The following is a 23,145-nucleotide window of genomic DNA, read 5'->3' on the forward strand; positions in this document are numbered from 1 at the left end:
GTTGTTTGGCGGTCTATCCTTTTTGTCTAGCCCTGTGGAGAAACGGCATGATGGTTAGTTAGTTATTTTAAAGAAACATAATGCAGTAGTAGTTACAAAATTTGATGTGCTATTCCTCGCAAACGATACTGTTTCTAGGAATGTGTCAGCCCTTCTAAACCACAAAAACCTGGGTTCAGCAGGTTCAGCAACCAAGGGGGGCAGATTCATTTTTTTTATAGAGCTTACAGGGAAGGAAGTTAGAATTAACTAGAAATATTTACATAAAAGCTGACGTGCACCTGGCGTTACTCGGGGATATGAACAGAGCCGTCTTCGGTCGTGGATGGGCCCATGGGTATACTGAGTTTAGGGGCCCATTTTAAAGCCGTAAACCTACAGGAAAACATCAAACCACATTTTTTCTATAACTTTATTAAAGGGGTTCTTAGTGCTATGCCACCCAATCGTGGTTTGGAAATATATGAGCATTTAAAAGCTTAAAGAAATTGAAAAAAAATCAATTCTTAATTGTGTGTAGATCAGAAAGTAAATAACGAAGAAATATTAAAAGTAAATTATAAATGCCACATGGCAACACTCACCTGTCAAACATGACAAGAAAAATGTACACTGGGATTGAAGTGGTGTCGAGTTGGTGAAATTAGTCCTTGCATATAATTTCACTTTCATGTGTAGTGATTGTGTTGTTTTGACAAATTGTGATTAGTTTTATAATGAAATGCACGCACGCCGCCGAAACACGGGATCTGAATCAGAACGGGTGCAGATCATAGAAGAGACATCCTACAGTAAACTCGACAAAGGCAACAGTAAGCCATACTTCAACCCCCCGCCTGACCCGTACCGTCACCAAGAGACGTCTGATAACTTCCACTCCTCAGCAGACGAGGACACATTCCCCTTTTTAAACGAGAAGGAAGATTACACTGTTTCCGTCATGACTGCGAGGGATAGAACGAACGAGTTCTCTGCGGCGATCAGGTCGCTCCAAGGAAACACCATCGCCAGAGCCACGGCCGCTAAAGATGTTAAGAAAGCCCAGGCTCTTCAGAGTTACTCCCAGTTTATGCACAGCGCCAGAATCATCAGCAAAAATATCAGCAGCACCTACTCCAAATTGGAGAAGCTGGCTATGCGTGAGTATTTTTTTATATGATTATTGTCTGATGCAATATGCACTAACTTCGTTATTTTTGAATATTATTTAACGACTGTTGAATTTGACAACCGTTGCACAATATCTTCATCTTAGAATGACTCAAAAAATTTACAGATTTAAAATCATGATATAATTTATTCCATCTAATCTCAAATTCATTTGAGAAATTCGGACTGAACTACAGGAACCACAAACTTCGATGAACTTTATAATATTTAGCTTTACAACTTAATTTAAGATTTCCGTACTCCGCTTAACTTCCTCTGAAAACACCCAAATCATTGAAATATCACTTCGTTTCAACTTAATTGGTACAAGACAGAACTATTTACACCGGAGGAAATGGAAAATCATGCACAAAATAGTTAAAAGGTTCTTACTTTGGGTTATTTAAATAATCTGCATGTATTTAGATTGAAGTGAAATCTTCTCAAAAAATGTACATGGAATTCGGTCTGCTGACTTGTGACCAACTCGGCTGTGAGACCAGTAATGACATTGAAGAGTAGGTAATGGATAGTGAGCGTCGGGATGGAATGTTGGGCGGTTACTCGGCTGTGTGACCAGTAATGACAATGTGAAAGATATCTTTTTTTGTATGAATGTAAAAAAAGAATTGTGACATTTTTATTACTCCAAATAAGGTGACTAATCGCTGATTGAAGTTTTTAGGTACATCTTTTTGTATATTAGAGATATATTTTGTATATTTAAAAATAACAATTGACAGCCACCTAACCGAGAAGTATAATTGTAGCGCAAATATTAACTTTATTACTACTAAAATCCCACACTCCTTGGGGCTTGATTCTCCACGAGCAATCAAAAGTTATTTGCTATGCGTCAACTAAGAACAAAAAATTACCAGTCGTCTCAACGAAATTTGTTGAATGTTTCATTTAAACGTAAATGTACTGGACACTTACGCCAGTGCCATTAACTGTAAAGTCTGGGTTCCTCTTTAGGGTACCTTGGGTAAGGATTTTCAATGAAACACAACTTCACGACTGTCGTTGGACAACTGTGAATATTGTTTACGTTTCTGATATTGGTGATAGGTTGAAATATCAAAAACAACATGTCAACGCATCATTTTACCTTAGTTTCGACATCTAGAGCTAAAGAATTGGATGGGGGTGTTATGAACGGAGACACGATGACTGCCAGCCGACGTACTAAGGCTTTATTAAGCCTAAAATTCCTGACAAAGTCTTCGTCTGTCAAATTTATTTATTTATTTAACGCCCAGAGGGCTTTTACATGGTTGGTAGTATAATCTTAATTTGACAGATATTTTGAAACATAAAAAATAAGAATAAAATTACATTTGATAAAAGCTATGCAACAAGTCATACAAACACAAGAAACAAAAACAGAAAATTACAGCTATTTGTAAGTTTACATGATGTGTTTAGGAGGATTGTTGAAATAAATGTTTTAAATGATCCACAAAACTTGCCAAGTTGGTATTGAATATGTCAACATCACCCAAGTAATGATTTCCCATGATGTGAAGTCGTTGTATCGGAGAGTGGGCAATGTAGTTACGCTTATGTGTGCTGCTGTAGAATATTGTATTTTGTCGTGTTGTTACTGTGGGTGTATGTATGTTTATAAGTTGCAGGAGTTCACAACAGTCGAATTTAGAGTTAAGTATTTTGAATAAGAACGTTAAATTGTTTATTTTACGTCTATCTTCTAATGTATGTATTTTTAGAGTATTTAATAAGAAATTGTATTTTAAGTCTTCGACAGGGATATTTAATTTAAAATTTATAAAACGTAGAAATTTTTTTTGTATTCGCTCAATGTTGTTAATGTGAATTTTGTAAGATGGAGACCAAACTACTGAGTTATATTCAATTAGACTTCTTACTAGAGATATGTATAATAGTTTAATGGCTTGTAAAGAATTAAAGTTTTTAGTTGTTCTTAATACGAAGCCTAGTGTTTTCATACCTTTGTTCACAATTTGATGGATATGATTGGTGAAACTTAGTTTTTCGTCCAAAATAATTCCAAGATCTCTCATTTCCGTGACTCTTTCTAAAGCTATGTTATTGATGGAATATTCGAATAAAACAGGATTTTTGTTTCTGAAGAAAGTCAAGGTTTTGCACTTTACTACATTTAAAAATAAATTATTTTGAACGCACCAATCTCTAAGCTTACTAATATTTGATTGAAGTATATGGCAATGATTTATGTCAGTTATTTTCTTGTATAGTTTGATGTCATCTGCATAGAGCAATACCTCAACATCGTTGAAGCAATTGGTTATATCATTGATGAAAATGAGGAACAAAACAGGGCCAAGGTGACTACCTTGCGGTAGGCCACTGGTAGCCCGGAAAGCTTTCGACATCCAAGATTTTATTTTAACGAACAGTTTACGATTTGACAAATAGCTACTAAACCATTTTAGCATGTTATCCCTTATTCCTAGAGCAAATAGTTTTTGGATTAGTAGTTTATGGGATACTTTGTCGAATGCCTTCGAAAAGTCTGTATATATACAGTCGACTTGTTTATTTTCTGCAAATGATTGTATAATGAAGTTTTGAAATACCGTTAAGTTAGTTGCGGTGGATCTTCCTTTGATAAAACCCTGCTGTTTTTGATTAATTAATTTTAATAATTTGGGATAGATTTCATCAAGGACCAATGATTCAAAAAGCTTTGGCAGTACTGACTGTATACAAATGGGGCGATAATTAGCTATGTCAGTATCGTCTCCTTTTTTGTAGATCGGTGTAATGAAGCTAGATTTCCAGCGGTCTGGAAAATGTCCAAGGGACAAGAGACGGTTAAATAGTAATGTGAGTGGTTTAGATAATGTATTAGAGCATTTTTTGAGGAATATTGGTGGAATGTTGTCTGGGCTAGCGGATTTGTCAGTGTCTAAGGAAAGTAATTTTTGTTCACAACACTTTTGTGTGATTTGGCAGTTTGTTAAGTTTGTGGTCATATTAAATTTGTATTCGGGTATTTTATCATCTGGAGTGTCTTCATCATATACATTTTTGAAGAAGTCCGAAAAAAGGTTTACAATATCCTGTGTATTGTTTGCACTGATTCCATTTATTTGCATTATTGGCGGGTAGTCTGTGTTTTCATTGTTCATTTTTTTAAGAAAGCTCCAAAGGTTTTTGGATTTAAAGACAGTGTCCTCAACAGAGGTTATGTACATTTTGTAACATTGTTTAGAAAGATCTTTACATTTTTTCCTTTACATTTATGGATTTACTTTGTTTGAATTTTTTGTGTTGACTCTTTTTTTGCTGAAGAGAGGCTGTAAACTCTGATGAAAACCAAACCGGGTAGGTATAGCTTCTCGGTGTGTAAAAAGGTACATAGGATTCAAAAGTATTAGAAAAATATAAATAAAGTTTATCTAACGATTCATCAACGCTTTCATCGGATAAAAAAGACCAGTCTGTATTTGAGAGATGGCAGTTAATTGAGTCGAAGTCGGAAACGAAAACGAAAGAATGAGCCACTGGCGGAATGTTCTTGTTGGTCTCAGAGCGGCTTATTCAGATTGCTCTATATTATGTATTGCATCAAACATCGCCGGTAAATCAGCCATTATATGGGACCTTAAAATAACTTTGTAAAAATATAGGATACTTGTTACCTTCAAATGGCGTGCGGAAAATGATCTTAGGTTAGGATACAGTAGACTAGATTTTGACAGATGTCGAAGAAAATTCGATGACTACTGGGTCAACCCACTCGTTGTTCGAGTTTATTTGACATTTGTCGTCTAAGTATGTACCTTCTACGAGACTCAAGAATAAAAACGACTACCAGTGTATGTACTTTCAACGGCGATTGCGAGCGGCCTGAATTGGAGAATCGAGCACCAGGACGTTGTCAGACCTTCTGTATCATAGGACAACTTGCACCCATGAGCACCCCTCTGTCAATATGGTGGATGGAAAATTCCATGTTTTTTTTTTAAAGCTACAATTATCAAGGTTTTTCAGTAAACAATGGAACTTTTTTTAAACCTTTTGATCTGAAAATCTGTTTTGTAGAATCATTTTTTTGATGAAACACTCTAGAGTCGCGTCTCCAACGACCGTTTCCACAACATTGCATCAAGCATTCGAAATGGTGGCTTTCCCATCCACATTTTTATTCAAAACGCAATGTTAATGTTTTTGTTGTAAATAAATAATGTCATAATGGATGATTGAACTCACTTTTAAATAAAGTCTTTTAAGTCTATTGAAGATGGCCCATCAAACCTCCGGAACAATTTTTAACAGCTACTGTTATTACACCATGGCCTTCGTGGTCTTTGTCAGCCTCTGCGGTAGAGGGGTAAGACTCTCAACCAGCAAGCCGGAGGCTGCAGGTTTTAATCCCGGCATGTGCAAGTTAATTTTATTTGATTAATTTGTGCTGTTTCACAATTTATTCATTAAGAATAATATGTACTTTATATTCGGCACATTCCATAGTGGAAAATACTCTACCTTGGTGTAGGACCACCATTCAGATTTGAAATGGCTTTGGCCATGTTTGGTGACCAGATCTGAATAGCCAGGTACTTCCCCACCTTCCTCTTCCTTATCTCCTTCCCCTCCTCACTACCTTCAGCCTCACAGCCCTAATTGTTAGTTTTTTTTTTTTTCTTTTTATTTAGGAAGCAAACAGTCGTACAGTAAAAAATTATAACAATAAACATTCATATGTTCTAGACCAATTAAGTTCCATTGAGTTAAATGTTGATTTAGTATTTTTTACCTACACAACATATTAAGTGGCAAAAAATAAACATAATAAAGAAATACATAAAATTAAAAACAAATAGAAAAAATACAACTTTTCGCATAGCTATACTATTCACTACGGGTGATAATAATGTAATTTTCACAACAAAAAAATCGAATAAAATAAAAGTATTTTAATTTATTAATTTATTAAGCTGAATTTTATATGATATCAAGTTATGGTTGAAAATGTCTACATATCGTAAGGCATTGTGAGTTTCACAGATACGTACTATTACAGAGTTTTGCGCGTATTTGGATTTACAATATGGTATTCTAAATAAATCGTTCGATCTGGTGTTTTGCTTGGGGCAACGAAATGCAATCCTTTCTAACAGATATGATGAATCAACAACAATGAGGGTATGCCATAATCTCACTGGCTATTGTGCAAAAATATAACTAATTATTCGAAATCAGTTTCCGAGATGCGCATGAAATTACCTAAACCAAATCTATCTTACATTTTCAATTCCTGATGTAAATATAAAAATTTCACGGTCAAAGTACGATCAAACCCGAGATCTGTGTTTCCTTCGTGATGCAATACTTTCGGTGATCGCTAAAACTGCAAGAATGTTTTACTCATCAAAACTCAACTTGACAGTTGACAGCGAAAAACTGAGAGAATGCACGTCTTCCTTCATCAGACATCTATAAAATAATGACAGAATGTGGACGAAAACAAAAAGCAGAGGTAATGTTTGACGTATTTGACGGGTTGTTTTACAGAATTTAAACAATTCATCAAATCTCAAAATTAATATTCAAGTTCTGTTATCAACCAAGTACTGTGAAACAAACGGCCCATGAAGAAATAATAACAGAACCCTTCCTAACTTTGTGTGTACACAACTTTTGAATTAAGGCGATGCCATACGTAGTAATACAAAATCATGTGTTTTTGGTTTGAAAATTTGGTCGCCTAGAAATGTTTCAGATGCTTTAATTAAATACTGCGAGTAGAATACATCTTGGCCTTTGAAACAATCGAGTATTTTTTAGATAAGTCTTTTTATAAGCCCAGAAAAAAATTATGTATAAGGCCTATGAAAACTGCTTTAAAGTTCAAAATCTCCTACTTACGAACCCATTTTCGGTTATGATTTTATTGTATAATATGGCAAATTAAGTTATTTATAAAATGATCGAAAAAAAATTAAATATTTATGCCTGAAAATCCACAAAATAAAATAAAAGGCACTTTTTGGCACTTAAAAGGCCATGTTTTTTTCTTGCATAAATCGAAACAGGCGGATAGTGTTAAGCGGGAATTTAAACCTTATCGCCATCTACGTAAGGGTTGTTATTGATAGCGGCTCAATTTAAAATATTACACGACGTAGTGCATCGCCTTAATAACGACACGCCAACTAATTTCAATCAAAACTCTATACCTTCCAACATTCAGAACTTTTTCAATCATGTTAACTCTCTAAGAAAAAACAAACAAGGCTTACCCATCTCAATGCATTTCAAAGAAAAGAGTAGTACTGATATGAAAGTAAAGGTTAACTATTTTGCTGACTACTTCAAAAGTGTTTATGATGAAGATATCCCAGACAATTACATCCCGCCTTCATCCATTAACGAGACCATACATATCCCTGCCATACATATCAATATAAACGACGTTAAAACTAAGATTAAATCCCTAGACAAAAACAAGAAGGCCGGACCTGATAATGTGCATCCCAGTATCCTTATAAATTGTATTGATTCACTGGCTGAGCCGATTTGCGTATTTTTTAATCATTCCCTTGATACAGGTTGCTTCCCTAACATTTGGAAACGTTGTTATCTGACACCTATATTCAAAAAGGGCAATAAATGTGATATAACCAACTATAGACCAATATGTAAGCTATCCGTAATACCGAAACTTTTTGAAAAACTATTAGGTACTTGATAAAATTTCACCTTATATTAACCATCTCATTGTTCCGAATCAACATGGATTTTTGTCGGGCAGATCAACTTTGACAAATCTCTCATTATATGAAAACTATATATCGAACGCATTAGCTAATAGAACTCAAGTCGATTCCATATATACGGACTTTATTAAGGTATTTGACAAAGTTTGCCATAAAATTCTCCTCGTGAAACTATGTAAGCTCGGTATCGATGGAAAACTTTTAGACTGGTTCGCAAGCTATCTAACTGATAGAGTTCAACTAGTAAAAATCAATTCATTCCTTTCCAACCAATTTATAGCTACAAGTGGTGTACCGCAGGGGTCTCATTTAGGCCCAATATTGTTTTTACTGTTTATAAACGATATTGTTAATATATTTGATAACGATATAAATGTATTACTTTTTGCAGACAATTTAAAAATATATAAAAAAGTAAAAACCGTTGAAGATTGTATCAGTCTACAAAATAACTTAAACAGGTGCACTCTAAATAAACTATATCTCAATATAAATAAGTGCCATTCAATAAGATTTTACAAAATAAGTCAACCAATTATTTATTCATATGAACTCAATAACTGAACCCTTACCTTTGTCGAAGAAATTAATGACCTGGGCATCATGTTCGACTCTAAATTAAACTTTATATCTCACATAAACTCAATTAACAATAAGGGAATGAAAATGCTTGGATTCATTCTAGAGGTGAGTCCTGTGAGTACTTTCCGATATTGGGTACAATGAGTACACGTACAAAAAAATACCTGGTAAAAATACCCAGTACAAAATACTTCCAAATATTTTATAACTAATTTGAGTATCTGGGTACTGGGGATGGAGAGTGATGGGGACCTGAGGCGTGCTGAGGTACAAAATATTCTTAAATATTTTATACCTACCATGGGTATCTGGGGACGGTGAGTCACGGAGACCTTAGGCGTGCTGGGCACTGAGAAGGGAAGGTGAGGGGAAGGGAGGGGAGGAATAAGAAGGAATAATATTACTTACAGGTGTTCAAAATAAATAATGTTTGAGAGTTTTTTTATATGATTTTTATTTTTTGTACATTCGTAGCGTAATGTTGTAAGGCGTATTACACTGCCTAGAAATTATTTATTAAGCATGAAACAGTAACATCATTTTAACAAAACATATATTATATGATCATGAAATTAAATTAACACGTTTTCCTACATTGCTGTCTGTAATATCATCTCTACAGGTAACTTACTGTTAACTCAAAACCTGTTTAAAACGCCTCGACATCGGCAGCAGAATTTGGATTTTCTGGTTCATTCCAATCAACGCTAATACTCATTCCTATTCTTCCTAAAAGCATTAAAGCAGTGGATTAATATATTTATTGGTTTTGCCAATGTTTTCGTTTCAATTGATCGATATGAATATGACACTTTTTCAACACAGTCATTTGGCCGGTGACATTGTTGATGAATTACATGTAAAATAACAAATCTTCTCTTCTACTAACCATTTTGCGTTGCCCTGAATACATCTTCGTAAAGATGGTAGACCCTGGTGTGGGATTTGATCAGAGTAAGTGCGCACAAGTAGTCAGCAATACCTAGGAAATTACCAGAATTTTTTAACACATCATAACCTCACAAAGATCTGTATTTTATTTTCAAGACATAAGATTCTTGTTATTGAATGTTTATGTTGATTTTTTACCTGATAAATTTAATGCAGGAGCCTTTCCGTCACCTCTACCGCCGTATTATTTCTGGAATACTAAGGAAGGTTCATTAAAAGTCAACTATTTCGTGACTTTATCTTCGAATGCGCTGAAAGCAAACAGTAATCTGCGAAGTATTTTTCAATAGTGGAGTTCGGCCACCCTCCACTATCTTGTAGCGGATGTGGAAGATCCCAGTGGTACAAAGCCATCTCGCTAATATCGGATAAACAATTTATTAAAATCTCTAAAACGGCGCAGTAAGTACACAAAGTTCAGGATGTGAAGATGTCAAACAACATAAATAAACCATTCTATCAAACACCATGCCATAGACATTAGACACTCAGCTGTCAACAGTTTTACCATAGACATTCACCATCAGACAATGGAGATTACCGTGGCTAAATACTCATAACTGTCCTTTTTCCTCGTACACCTTTCTAATAGGAAAGAGCGAAAAGGCATCTGTATTTTACAGTGACGAAAGCAAAAATATTTCTTTGTCCCTTTTCCTCATATAACTTTCTAACCGACGAGAGTGAGAAGTCAGTAATATTTTAAAGTACGAAGTACTTCAAGACCTGTGATACAAATATTAAACCAAATATTTTGGAACCAGGTATTTTGGAGATTTGTCACAAGTACAAAGTACGGCATGAATATACCCGGTACTTTTACTGGGTACGATAAATACGCCTCTCCTCTAATTCATTCATCGAAACTCCAGAGGCTTCAGAAATATTTCAACCTTGAAAATTTTGTATACATCTTTAGTTCGAAGTCAAGTCGAATATAACTCCTCGATCTGGTCCCCACATTATAAAATACATTCAGATTCAATAGAAAAAATTCAACACAAATTCCTAAGACACATTAACTTTAAACTCGGTATTCCCATTGAAAGTATAAACTATAATTACTTAATGAAAAAATTAAATTTATTAAAACTCTCAGATCGAAGAATTATATCCGACTTAATATTTATGTTCAAAATCGTAATTGGTAGTATAGGCAGCCCTAATTTACTTAACCTCAATGAATTTCATGTACTTGCGCGAGCTACTCGTTCCAAAATAATGTTTAAATGTATCAATACCAGGTAGGGAATGCAATCCCGGTATACCGGGATCCCGAAATACCGGGATCCCGCAGACATTTTGCGGGACTAATCTCGGTCGAAAATTTTGCGGGATCCCGCTGGACTGGCGGGATTACAGAGAAGCGCAGCTCATACGTGTTACTCTCTAGCGTGGAAGCTGAAAGACCTTTTTCAGCCGCTGGCTACCTTGTGTCCAATATCAGAAGATGTTTATCAGATGACACAATTAATACTTTAACTTTTTTACGAAGCTATTTCCTAAATAATGTTTATTTAAACTTATGATGCTCATTGCACAAGAATATTGTTTATCGTGTGAACGTTATTATTTAAATTTAAGTTTCAGTTCAGTTTCAGTTTCAGTGCCGGCAATCCGAGCGTTTATTTTATTTTCATTTGTGTACATAGATTTCTTTTACCCACCTCACTAGACAAAGTCTGTTCCGAGGCGGATATGTTAAGTAAATTTATGTCTTATCTTATTCTTTGCCAATTTATGACTTAAACTTTACCTATGTCTAACTAAAGGTATACCTATTAATAAATCATTTAAAATGTCCTAAAAGAACTTGTTTCATTATAGGTATAAATTTAAAACTCTAAAAATAAGGTTGGTAGATCGAGGTTTTTATTATACGATTGATTAGATATCTAAGTCCACTCTGCTGGATCCCGCAAATACCTGGATCCAGCGGGACTAAGATTGTTCAGTCCCGCAAATACCTGGATTGACATTTTCTTGCGGGATTGCATTCCCTAATATCAGGGTTGAGCATTGAAAATACTCACTTATATCTAAATTACATGAAGTTAGTAATAGATAAGCAGATGTGGCGGATCTATTTAACTGCAAGAAGGCTATAATATCATATATTTTCAATAAATATTAATTAAACCTAGAAAGTCTACTTAGAAGTTTTGCGTGTACCTGCATCTCTTACTTTAATATCATTATAGAGTTTCTGATCATTTTATACTTTCTGATGTCATTGTATTTGATTTATTGTTTATGGTATATTTATACCGTTGTTATTCAATAAATAAAGAACCGTGCTTCCAACCAGGCAGTAAAACTCCTACACTGAATAATTATTGGAGTGAAGTATTGTAGATAGTCTTTCTATCACTCTGGTAAAAGATCACCGTTTGGAATTGAAACATTGCTTGAAATGGCTTTAAGCGTGTTAGACCAAATCTAATAGAATAGGTACTTCCCAACCTTCCGCTTCCTTAACCATCTTCTTTTCTCTCTCACTCCCTTCCGCCTCACAACAAGTCCCACTGGCTCTGGGCAGTGGAATTCTTGTGCAGTATACACATAAAAATAAAATATTTAATTGTTTTCAGTGGCAAAGAAGAAGTCCCTGTTTGACGACCGTCCCGCTGAGATTCAGGAGTTGACGTATATCATCAAGGGGGATCTGGGCTCCCTGAACCAGCAGATAGCCCGCCTGGGGGAGATGCCCCGCGGTCAGAGGCACGTGCAGTCACACTCCTCCAGTGTGGTGCTCGCTCTGCAGTCACGCCTAGCTTCCATGAGCACGCACTTCAAACAGGTAAAGACAAATCTGGGTCGTACAGCGCTCATCGATTTTAGCCAAATATAAGTCCATTCTTGCATATATCATATTTAATAAAGGCAAATCTAGGTCTATTCTTGCATAGCTATCATATTGAACAATGGTCAAATCTAGGTCCATTCTTGCATAGCTATCGTAAAATTGAATAAAGGCAAATTTAGGTCCGTTCTTGCATATATCATATTTAATAAAGGCAAATCTAGGTCCATTCTTGCATATATATCATATTATGTAAATTCACGGCAATCTGTAGATGGTTTGGGCATGTAGAGCGAATGAGCGAAGGAAGGAGTGTAAGGAGAATATATGAGTCAAATGCGAATGGTAGCAGAAGTCGGGGATGCCCGAGGAAGACATGGCACGATCAAGTGAATCAGATACTTGAGTCGGACCATGTCAAGAGTCAGAATAATAGAAGAGTATGTATGAATGAGGCAAGAAGTATGTGCCAAGACCGAATTATTTGGCGGGCCGTCCTCTCTGCCTACCCCTGGCGTGATGGTTGGTTAGTTAGTTAGTAATGAATTCACGGAGATCTGTATCGATGGCTAGTCTAATATCTTAATGGGCGCACTCGTAGCACTGAGATTGTAAATGTGCCTTCAGGTGCGCCCCAAGAAACTCATCTGGGACCATTGCTGTTTAAAATTTTCATCAAGGGGGATCTGGGCTCCCTGAACCAGCAGATAGCCCGCCTGGGGGAGATTCCCCGCGGTCAGAGGCACGTGCAGTCCCACTCCTCCAGCGTGGTGCTCGCTCTGCAGTATAATATTAAAAATTATAGATAGTCATCTACAGTGTCAACGTTTTACTTAGGAATTTTCATGGACAATATTGAAATGCGTTCAAAACTTGTAAAACCTAGCTCTATACACTGCACATTGCAGTGCACCTGAAGGTAGTCATTACTTCACTGAACTGCTATTGTAGTTGGTCATATCCTAAGGGTTAAAACGGTTACACAAACTAGACCTAGGTGTCCTGCTTGACAGTAAACATACATTTGAGGCGCATATTGATATGATTATGAAGAAAGCCCTTAGAATGTTAGAATTCTTATTCCGTGTTGGAAAAGAATTCAATAATATTCAAACACTTAAAACATTATATTTTTTTTATTTTTTGGAGTAATGCAAATATGTGCAACATATGTTTCAGATTTTTGTTTAAGAATCGCTAATATTGTAATAATTAAATATTACAATTTGAGTTTTACTCACCAAGTTATTCCAAAAATAAATATTCACCCTAGACTTGCAGAGAAGTCAATAAATGTCGCATAATAAAATTAAAATAAGATATGTTATCTAAAAGACGCTGTCTAGATTGCATTTAGTTCGGGTTGAATCTTGCGATCATACATAAAGATAGTTGCCAGTAAAAATGTGCGGTGAGAAAAATCGTCGGTAGTTCTTATTCGAAGTATGATACAGTTAAATATGACCGAAGGAGATAGGGTCCCATTAGCTCAGTTGGTAGAGCGGTGCCCCGGCAAGGCAAGGATCCTGGGTTCGAGTCCTAGATGTGACCGTATCTTTTTCTGTTTCATATTTTCGTTTAAGAATCGCTAATATTGTCTTCAATAATTAAACATTATATTTTTCTTACGTTCGCATTCATCTTGAATGTGCTTCTCCCATATTGAATCCTCAATATAATATTTACACAGAACGCATTGAAACCATCCAAAGAAAATTTGTCCATGAATAAAATTTTAAGATAAATATTGGTAATCATGACATCAACAGCACGATGGAATATTAAAAACTAGAAAAGACTCCATAGATATATCTCCATAAAATTATCAATGGCTTTATTGATTGTTACCCCTTTTGTTTGAGATTAATTTTAGAATCCCAAGCTCGAGAACTAGAGATAAATCAATTTTTCATCTTTATAAATGCTCTACTAATAATAGACAAAACGCTTTTATAATCAGAGCATGTAACTTATTTAATAATAATTTTAATGATATTGTCATATTTTCGTGTAATTCAAGAACATTTAAAAAATATATCCTAGCTAACACTGAATAATTTTTAATAACATAATGCAAGTTTTCATGTTGTTATGAATCCTGTTCAGTTGCTTCCCATTAATTTTATAAACATTTGTTCAGTTTAGTTGTAGGTATATGTACTAACATCATTATTTGCTGTTGGTAGTGTAGGGAGGATAAATTGTTTTTATATATTGTCATTTATTTGTGTTCTCTTATCTTATTTTATTATTTATCTAAAATTTACGATTTCGAATTTTTGTAAATAATTTAGCCCACGGGTACTGGACCCTTAGGATGCGTTGTTTCATACTATTTGAACAGTTCATAAAATTTCAACGTTTATTTGCGAGTTCTGTGAATGTCCTATTCAAGTTCTGTTATTATATAATTATAGGTGAGTTACTTAACAGTACTGAAATAATAAGAGAATTTTGAAATTTGAAGAATTGTTCAAATTCTCTGAAAAAGATATGATCATGTGAAAATCTGTTATTAGATTTTATTTGTATTGTTTATATTTATAGATGTAAAAGAATCTGTTGGTTTTCAGCTGGTTGGAGCTTCATATAGTTCGCTGTATATTTAAGACGCAACAAGTCCAAAAGTTTTATTGATATCAAATAATAATTTATAATAATGAACTCTTTTTATGCAGAAACATCTCTATGAAAAATAGTTTGAGGTGCTAAGTTTCAGTAGAGCCAAAAAACTCTTAATCGTAATTTCCAAATATTCAAACAACCCCCAGTTTAATTCAGAAACATTTAGTGCTTTGCTTTCATTTAAAACTGGCGACTATGTGTATGTGTATGTGTATGCTCTATGGAACCGGAATCAAAGTTTTGTTCAAATAAATAAACATTATATACTTTATGTGTGTCGTCAAATTAGTATTGTCTTTATGTTTTTAAGAAAAGTTAATGTAGTAAAGTAAAAGTAAAAGTTAAAACAAAATGAAAATTTTTTCAGGTATTAGAAGTAAGATCTGAAAATCTGAAGCATCAGAATACGAGAAGAGAGCGCTTTACCAAGGGACTGCCGCCGATCAAGGGCTCCACCACACTGCTGGACGAAGAGCATGTCAGCATCGACCTGGAAGGCGTGTCCACGCATCCATCCCATCAGTCCCAGTCCCAACAGATGGTGCTGCGGGACGAGACGGACACGTACGTGGCGCAGCGGGCCGAGACCATGCACAACATCGAGAGCACCATTGTGGAGCTGGGTGGCATCTTCCAGCAGCTGGCGCATATGGTCAAGGAGCAGGACGAGGCTGTCAGCCGGATCGATGGTAACGTTCAGGACGCCGAGATGAACATCGAAGCGGCACACTCGCAGATATTGAAATATTTCCAAAATGTGACCAACAACCGGATGTTGATGTTTAAAATTTTCGGAGTTCTCATATTTTTCTTTATATTCTTCGTTGTGTTTTTAGCGTAAAATTATACTAAATTTTCCGTTGAAAATATTGACTGTTCCGAGCCATGTCTCCATTCCAAGCAAAGTAAATGACAAATTGGTGAATCGAAAATAGTGGAAAAAAAAATTGTTCAAATAAATGATATCATTCACAAAAGAAGAATAAAATATCTTATTATAACTAGTAAAAAAAAATTCATTCTCATTTTCAGTAAATTTCTTCACTGGTAAGTTTTTAGATTTTCACGGCCAAAAGCATTTTTGTTGTTTGTTTTTGGGGTGTTATGCCGTGTTGCGCTAACTCCTTCTTTAGCCGACGTTTCCGACGTTTTCTACCGGATCTGCCCTGATGATGGACACTGCAATGCTGTCCGAAACGTCGGCTAAAGAAGGAGTTAGCGCAACACGGCATAACACCCCAAAAACAAACAACAAAAATTTCTTCACTGTTTTCGTTCTCCTGAAAAGTAGAAATTTGTCACTTACGCCCTTTTAACTAGGGACATTGGTATACTGTTTATATCCTCGATTCAAAAAAAAGTTTTATGTCTTTTTATAGAATTCCAACATAATTTTATTTTTATTAAAATATGTCTGTTTGACAATCAAAGGCGAAAAAAGAAACCGTAAGAAAAAAAATCGTAAGTGATTTAAATATATTTGTTTCACATTACAACAAATCTATCAACATATTTTCAAAAACAGCCATAAGTGAATTATTCTTGCGCAGTGCAACCAACTGCACATAGCTGATAAATATAATAATATATAGTAGTTTTGTACCCCCACGTGCATATATATCGTCTAAGTAAATTCAATACCGCGTATGAGCCAATCATTTCAAAATATGTCATTTTGGCGATTTCAGTAGAACAACACAAGCCGCATTGATTGGTGTTTTCAAATTTAGTAAAGGACCAATAGACTGCTTGCACTCGGTTAAACTCAATACCGCGAATGAACCATCTCCAGCACATAAGCAAGCAAGAACTCGTATATCCGTGGTTCTTCCGTGGTGTTACTTACACAACTTACACAGATAAATTATTATAAATGATATAATTTTTTTTAGTGCCCTTCAAGATTAGTTGCATATAATTTTAAAATATATATTATATCTTTTCTATTGTAAATTGAATTTAAACCAACTGAGGTGAAGATTGTGTCTTTAGGAAAACTTTAAACATTTTGTATATAATTAAGTGTAAAAATTTATGATTCGATTTATTTGCATAAAATTTGTCCTATCTGGTACAACAGAATGATATATAAAAATAAATTATTTAAAAACAGTTATCTGATGTGTGTAATTACTTACATAATATTATTACAAATTTATCCTCTCAAATTAACAATTTATCTATATAAATAAAAATGTAAATGTTGGTTTGTTCAAAATTTTAAATATCCGAAAGTTTCAAATATATTATATAGATGTCAACTGTGACAGATAAAAACATTTTTTTGTTTTTAAAACAGTGCTATCTGTTAGACAAACATGCCTTTTTTCGAAAAACAGCGTCATCTTTTGGATGTAAAAGCAACATGCGCTATTGTTTCTCTGTCTGCACAGACTGACTGAGCCACAGCATCGCATGGCGGGGTACAGCTAGTTTATTAATAACAATCAATTTCACTGGACATATATTATTAAACTTCATTTTGATTAAAGTATTTAAATATAAGTGAAGTTCATAAATGTCGATAGTCAATTAATTGAGGATTGATTGTAATCAAAATTAATGATGAATTAAAGTTAAAATTCATTAACTTATCAACCGTGATCTTTATTCCATTCAGATGGATACTAATAAATTATATGGTGAAACCACTATCCATCGTTTTCAAATGGAACATAAATTTTTTTTTCCTGCAACTAAATGGATAAAAACATTTTTGGCGCCGGGATTACGCTTCGGTTATGTTAGCAACACATTTTAAGAACACTAAACAGCTGATTTTTTCAAATTTGTCTTTAAAACTTCCAAATTTTGACTCGATGTATTCGAAAATGAAAGCTCAAATCAAAAAAACTTATACCACAAAACGATTCCAAATGTAATATAGATTCACCAGTTTCCCACTTGAACTACGAGTTCCCGGACACCGCGTAAAATTAAACTTATTAACATAACGTACACATGATATGTATCGGTTTTATGGTAGGTATATGTAAACACATTTTATTATGAGGAAGGGTGAACTTCAAAGGCTATTTGGTAAAAGCTTGAACAAGGCTATGGGGGTATTTCACTATGTCGGGCTAAATATCTGACTAGCTATCCGTTGGCTGGCTTTAAAGATCAGAATAACTTCGTTATTCAACGGCGACCGTTTCACCATTGTTTCGAGCTCCCGGATAGATAACACTCGAAATAGTCTGGCAACATCGCAAAATGTTTGCAGTTACTCCATCTACTGCCACGGCTGTCATGCGTCACAGTCCGCACACCGCGAAGTGTGCATTTTTTTGGTTATGTTATGTTGATTATCAGGTCATTTTAGATAGATTCGTGTCGAATTAATACATTGTTTCTTATTTTGAACACAATCAAATAATTCAGGATGGATCATACAAGCATTCAAATTCATTCTACAAAATTCGACTCACTTCTCAGCTGTCAAACTCGGAATGTTTTGACGCCATCTTTGATTCGAGGAATAGCGTCTAACGTGAAGTTCGAGCACTGATTAGTCAAATCGAACTTTAACCCGAGCGTTAGCGTTATTCAGATATAGTGAAAACGAAAAAATGACTAATCCGCGGATTAGTGCTTAGTCAGAACATAATCAGAGATAGTGAAATACCCCCTAAGACACTTACAAGCCACTCGAGTTTTGTGTGCTCATGAGTATCCGCCATACTATTTTGCTAGTGTGCGTACACAAAGGGGTTTAAAGTACGTCCGTACGCAAAGGTGCTAGTGAAAGGACAGTGCTGGCGACACGCTATGCCCGTTGCATACACTAGCGTAGCGTGCTACCAGCACTGTCAGTAGTGTGCAACTGACGTCAAACAAGTTGTCGCATTATATACGAACATTTGCAAAAGTACATGACGGATATTCACGAGCGACGTGTATGCTACACACATAAAACTAGTCTCTTGTGTATCTCTCCATATACGAATGGCCTAAGTCAACAGAATTAAAGGTTTAATATTGCAATCATTAACTTACACATGCAAAATCTTTAGTTTAAGTTGCTTCTTTCCGAGTATTTTTGCAGAAGGTGGCATTATACAATATTTTTTTTATCTAAAAGGTCGATTGAATTTTTGTCTAAATTACTGTAAGAAGTAATTCCACCCTCTATATTTTCAATGTCCATCATTTTTTTGTGTTCATGTTCACATTTTTGTCAGTTTTGGAATGATAAAAATGTTAAATATTAAAAAAAAAAAAAACGCTATGCATGGCTGTGATTCTTTCGAAAAATAAAAATAAGTGAACTGTGAGGATGTATTAAAATAACCTTTTAATGGGTCTCATAATCTGTACACACCAAAGATATTAGAAGAACGAGATGTGCTATGCGCAGTTCGTACTGAGTGGAATTGTTTTGCCGAGTGTCGCCGGTTTTGTTCACCAATACTACTGCACACCTTCGCTTGCGCTAAGGTATCCGCACTAATACATAGAACAGATTTCTGTGCGTACACGTCCCGATACCGTTCAAAGTACCCTAATTAGGTAGTACTCCGGCTACGGTCCGGCGGCCAACATAGCATATCTCGTTATTCTAATATCTTTGGTACACACCGACCATCTAAGTTTGCAGTCGGTGCAAATGAATCCTAAACTCAGTGCCACCGGCAAAATTACAGTGGTTTGAGAACATATATAGCCATGATAGATGTTCAGTGAAATAATAACATTTTGTAATAATTGATGACTGCTGTGATGAACGGTGAAAAATATCTATTATAAAAATTGGGTCGAGGCCAATATTGTTTGTGTACTGATAATAGTATCGACTCCGGTGATGGGTCTGGTTTGACCCAGTGTTTTTTAAAAAAAAGATTTTGCCGCAAATATCTCGTTTAGGCTAATTTCCTTTTGTCTATTCTTTCATAAAATATTTACCCACATTTCGACTCAAAAATGATTAAAATCGGACACGTTTTAAAAAAGTTATAAGAATAATCGTGTTTAAAAACACGCAAAAACTCATTTCTTCTCAGTCTAATCCGAGCAGCCGACGAAACAGCATATCTCTCGCTCTGTCCTTCCGTCTTTGTCTCTAACAGTCCCGCGCAGATGTTGTCAACCATTCGGGCACATTTCTAGTATTGTGATTTTTGTTTGTGACTTTGTTTTAATTTTTTTTTTCGTAGCGTACGAACGCAATGGCAAAGCAAAATTATTTATCTGATAATGAGATCGAAAAGCTACTTAACAGTTCAAACAGTGAGATCAGTGATGATGGCGACTTGGAATTCGAAACATTAGATCCAGAATTTGAAAGTGATCCGGAAGAAATATTACTAGAGGAAATATCTGAAAGTGGAAATGGAAGTGATAATGAAGTTAGTGTAGGAAATTCGAATGAATCCGTTGCAGATCAACACAGTGGCGGATCCAGGGGGGGGGGTCACGGTGGTCATGACCCCCCCCTGGGCCCCAGCCCAGGGGGGGTCATGACTACCTAGGTCCTGGGCCCATCCAGGACCTAGGTGGACCACTAATTAAAATTGTTAAACATAATGTTTTTATATATTTTTTGTCACAGTATAAATTTTATTTGCTGCACACGATTGGTCCTAAAGGAGTTCAAATTTTTAATTCATTCGGCCTCACTATTGAGAAGAGCACGCTGGAAGGCATTATTCTACTCTTCGATAGACTGGATAGACACTTCATACCTACAGTGAATATTACAGTGGAACGATTCAAATTCTTTACCAGGAAGCAAAGAAATAACGGCCAACAAGCTGTTATTATTTGTCTATTTTGTCGTGACAAGCAAAGTGTTACAATAATAATGTCGAGTCAAATTCTGCAAATGCAGAATGCTACGGATATGGTTGGCGAGTGGAAACGTTTTAAGCAATCATTTCTTTTATATATGATGGCGAATAACTACAACGAGGAAAAGGAAATTCAAAAAGTTGCAAGATTCCTACACACAATACTATGTTAAAGACACACCTGACACCATGTTATATTGTGGTGAAATAAGAACACGATTAATAATTGTAATCTGTACTGTATTGGTTGACAATTGACATTACACGAGCCTACGCCGCCCGGGCTTGCGGAGCAAAAGACAATCTTAATGATATACCTAGTGTTACCATATCCAACAATACCTACTTTTTACTTGTATATATTATTATCAAAATTAAATTATAACTTCTTGTAACTGTAACTGACCGGACCTAAGTCCTCCATCACAACACAAGCAAGCATTTTCGGCTTTCTGTGGTGGTGGTAGGAGTTATTGTTGGGTTATTCGTAACCCGGGAAAATTTGTCTTTCTTTAAAAAAAAAAAAAAAACTTGACCACGACTACGTGACCCCCCCCTGGCGCCAAAGCTGGATCCGCCCTTGGATCAACATTTATACGTGTCGAATTCCGGATTCCAATGGAATTCTGCGCCACCAGCCAGCTCACGTACCAGAAGCCATTACATTATTTCTTCTACCCCTGGATTGAAAAACGGTAGCCAGAACATAGTATCCATCAGAGATGCTTTTGATTTGTTTATTTCAAATAAAATGGTGGAGGAAATTATTGAAAATACGAATAAATTCTGTAGGCTCAATCCGAAAAATTCCAGCTTTCCCAACATTACGAAGACAAAAATGTATGCATTTTTTGGAGTTCTTTTGGCTTCAGGAAGAAATCGCGGCCGAAAGTTAGAACTAAGCGAACTTTGGACTACCGAGGATTTATTCCGGCAGCATTTTTTCCCCTCCTTTTATCTAGAGATCGCTTCCGCTATATTTTTAGCAAAATACGTTTCGATGACATTTATTGAATGATATAATATATCGATGAATTATTTTTGTGAATTTTAGCATTTTTAATATATTTAAACTAATAAAAAACTGTTAAACTTTTTATAATTGGTAGTGCTATATAATTATTTTGCTGCTGAATTTGTAATAATAAATCCATTTGGTGTTTTGTGTATGTATATAAATTTTATTAATCGTCGAATCATTTTTTTTTCGTATATAGAATATTGCTTTTATTCCTTTTTTTTTAAATGAAAATTGTTAATTTAAATTTGTTTTATTGAAAAATAAAAGTTTTAGTATATTTTAATGTGTGTCATTCAATGGTTTTAATTGTGACAAATAAATGTGTGAGGAAAGTAAATACTCAACTTGAATTTGAATGCCATTATATAATATTTTCTAATATTTGCATAAGCAATCATCGTTTAATATGGCTATAAATTGAATTTATTTTCTCTTTACACATCTTTCTATTAGAGGTACAGCCACAAGGAAATTATCAAATAAGTGATTTATTTCTGGTATTTTAAATAATACACGATATTCTTGTAAATGCACACCATCGAAAATTTTTATAATTATAGAAATAAAAATGTTTGTTTCCGCTGACGAACGCTTCCTGTCCCCCTCTCCCGCACTGCCCTCCTCATTCCCCTGACCATAACCCGGCACCCGCACCGGCCGTCGGGGCCGTCTTCGATTCAGTCGTTGATTAGCTGTTGCGCGGGATGTCCGCGCCGCTGTATATCGACGAACCGCAAAATTTACGGAACACTAATTTCTAAAACTTTCATGTTCATACAAGAAACACAGGGGATATGTTATGAGTTAATGAGGAACTACAATAATATCATATAAAAGTAAGAATATGAACGAAAAATGCATAAAAAGCCTTTTAATTTCATCATTTCAGCCGGGTCAATCTGGACCCACCACCGCCGCATGTGTTTCATTTTCAACCTCCGGGTATTACGTGTTAATAAAGCCACACAATTTTTGTTTCGATTGAATTCAATCAACATCATTGTGCATTCTGTTATTTTCCATTTTAATTTACTTATTCGATTATTTATCTGTTTTAGATAAAGTTATGACTAAATATAAATTGATTAACCCTTAGGAGCCGGAGCCCTGCAATTGCAGTGTTGAAGAATTGTGCCCACGGGTGTCATGAAGTACTGCAATTGCAGTTTGGACCTTATACATTCATTTTGCCTTTGGAAATTACTTCTAATGGTTTTGTTAAATACAAAAATCAAAATCAATTTAACAAGTATGGTATTGTCTTCAAGTTCACCTTAACAAAAATGTATTTTTAATTATAGAATAATATTATTGCCGGCTCCTATGGGTTGACAATTGATAGTTGCTTTACCTAAAAGCAAGAAGTTAATATTCTTGAATGAAAATGAATCATTCACTTGAAAATCTAATCGAGCATGAGTCCGTTGTATAATTTTGTAGGTCCAAATGACTGTCTTGGGCTGAACCTGTACATGTTGAAAGAATACCAGATGA

The 23,145-nt window shown here is 35.1% G+C and overlaps 1 protein-coding gene across 1 annotated transcript; it reads left to right on the forward strand.

Annotated features, from left to right (window-relative positions):
• Positions 1-592: 592 nt before the first annotated feature.
• Syx5 (syntaxin 5) lies at positions 593-21,849 on the forward strand. The gene is made up of 3 exons (XM_089635846.1): positions 593-1,139; positions 12,005-12,213; positions 15,209-21,849. The coding sequence occupies exons 1-3, from the start codon at positions 722-724 to the stop codon at positions 15,680-15,682; spliced, it is 1,101 nt and encodes a 366-aa protein (XP_089491972.1). The 5' UTR covers positions 593-721; the 3' UTR covers positions 15,683-21,849.
• Positions 21,850-23,145: the final 1,296 nt, after the last annotated feature.

Source organism: Hesperophylax consimilis, chromosome 9, assembly GCF_061612785.1.
Source record: "Hesperophylax consimilis isolate HC1 chromosome 9, BYU_Hcon_1.0, whole genome shotgun sequence".
NCBI classification, from domain to species: Eukaryota; Metazoa; Arthropoda; class Insecta; order Trichoptera; family Limnephilidae; genus Hesperophylax; species Hesperophylax consimilis.

Excerpts from the sequence above, each read along its gene's own strand:
- Syx5 (XM_089635846.1), top strand. The coding sequence starts at position 722 with ATGCACGCACGCCGCCGAAACACGGGATCTGAATCAGAACGGGTGCAG. Across the intron at positions 1,140-12,004 it reads ATTGGAGAAGCTGGCTATGC|TGGCAAAGAAGAAGTCCCTG; the intron begins GTGAGTATTTTT and ends AATTGTTTTCAG. Across the intron at positions 12,214-15,208 it reads TGAGCACGCACTTCAAACAG|GTATTAGAAGTAAGATCTGA; the intron begins GTAAAGACAAAT and ends AAATTTTTTCAG.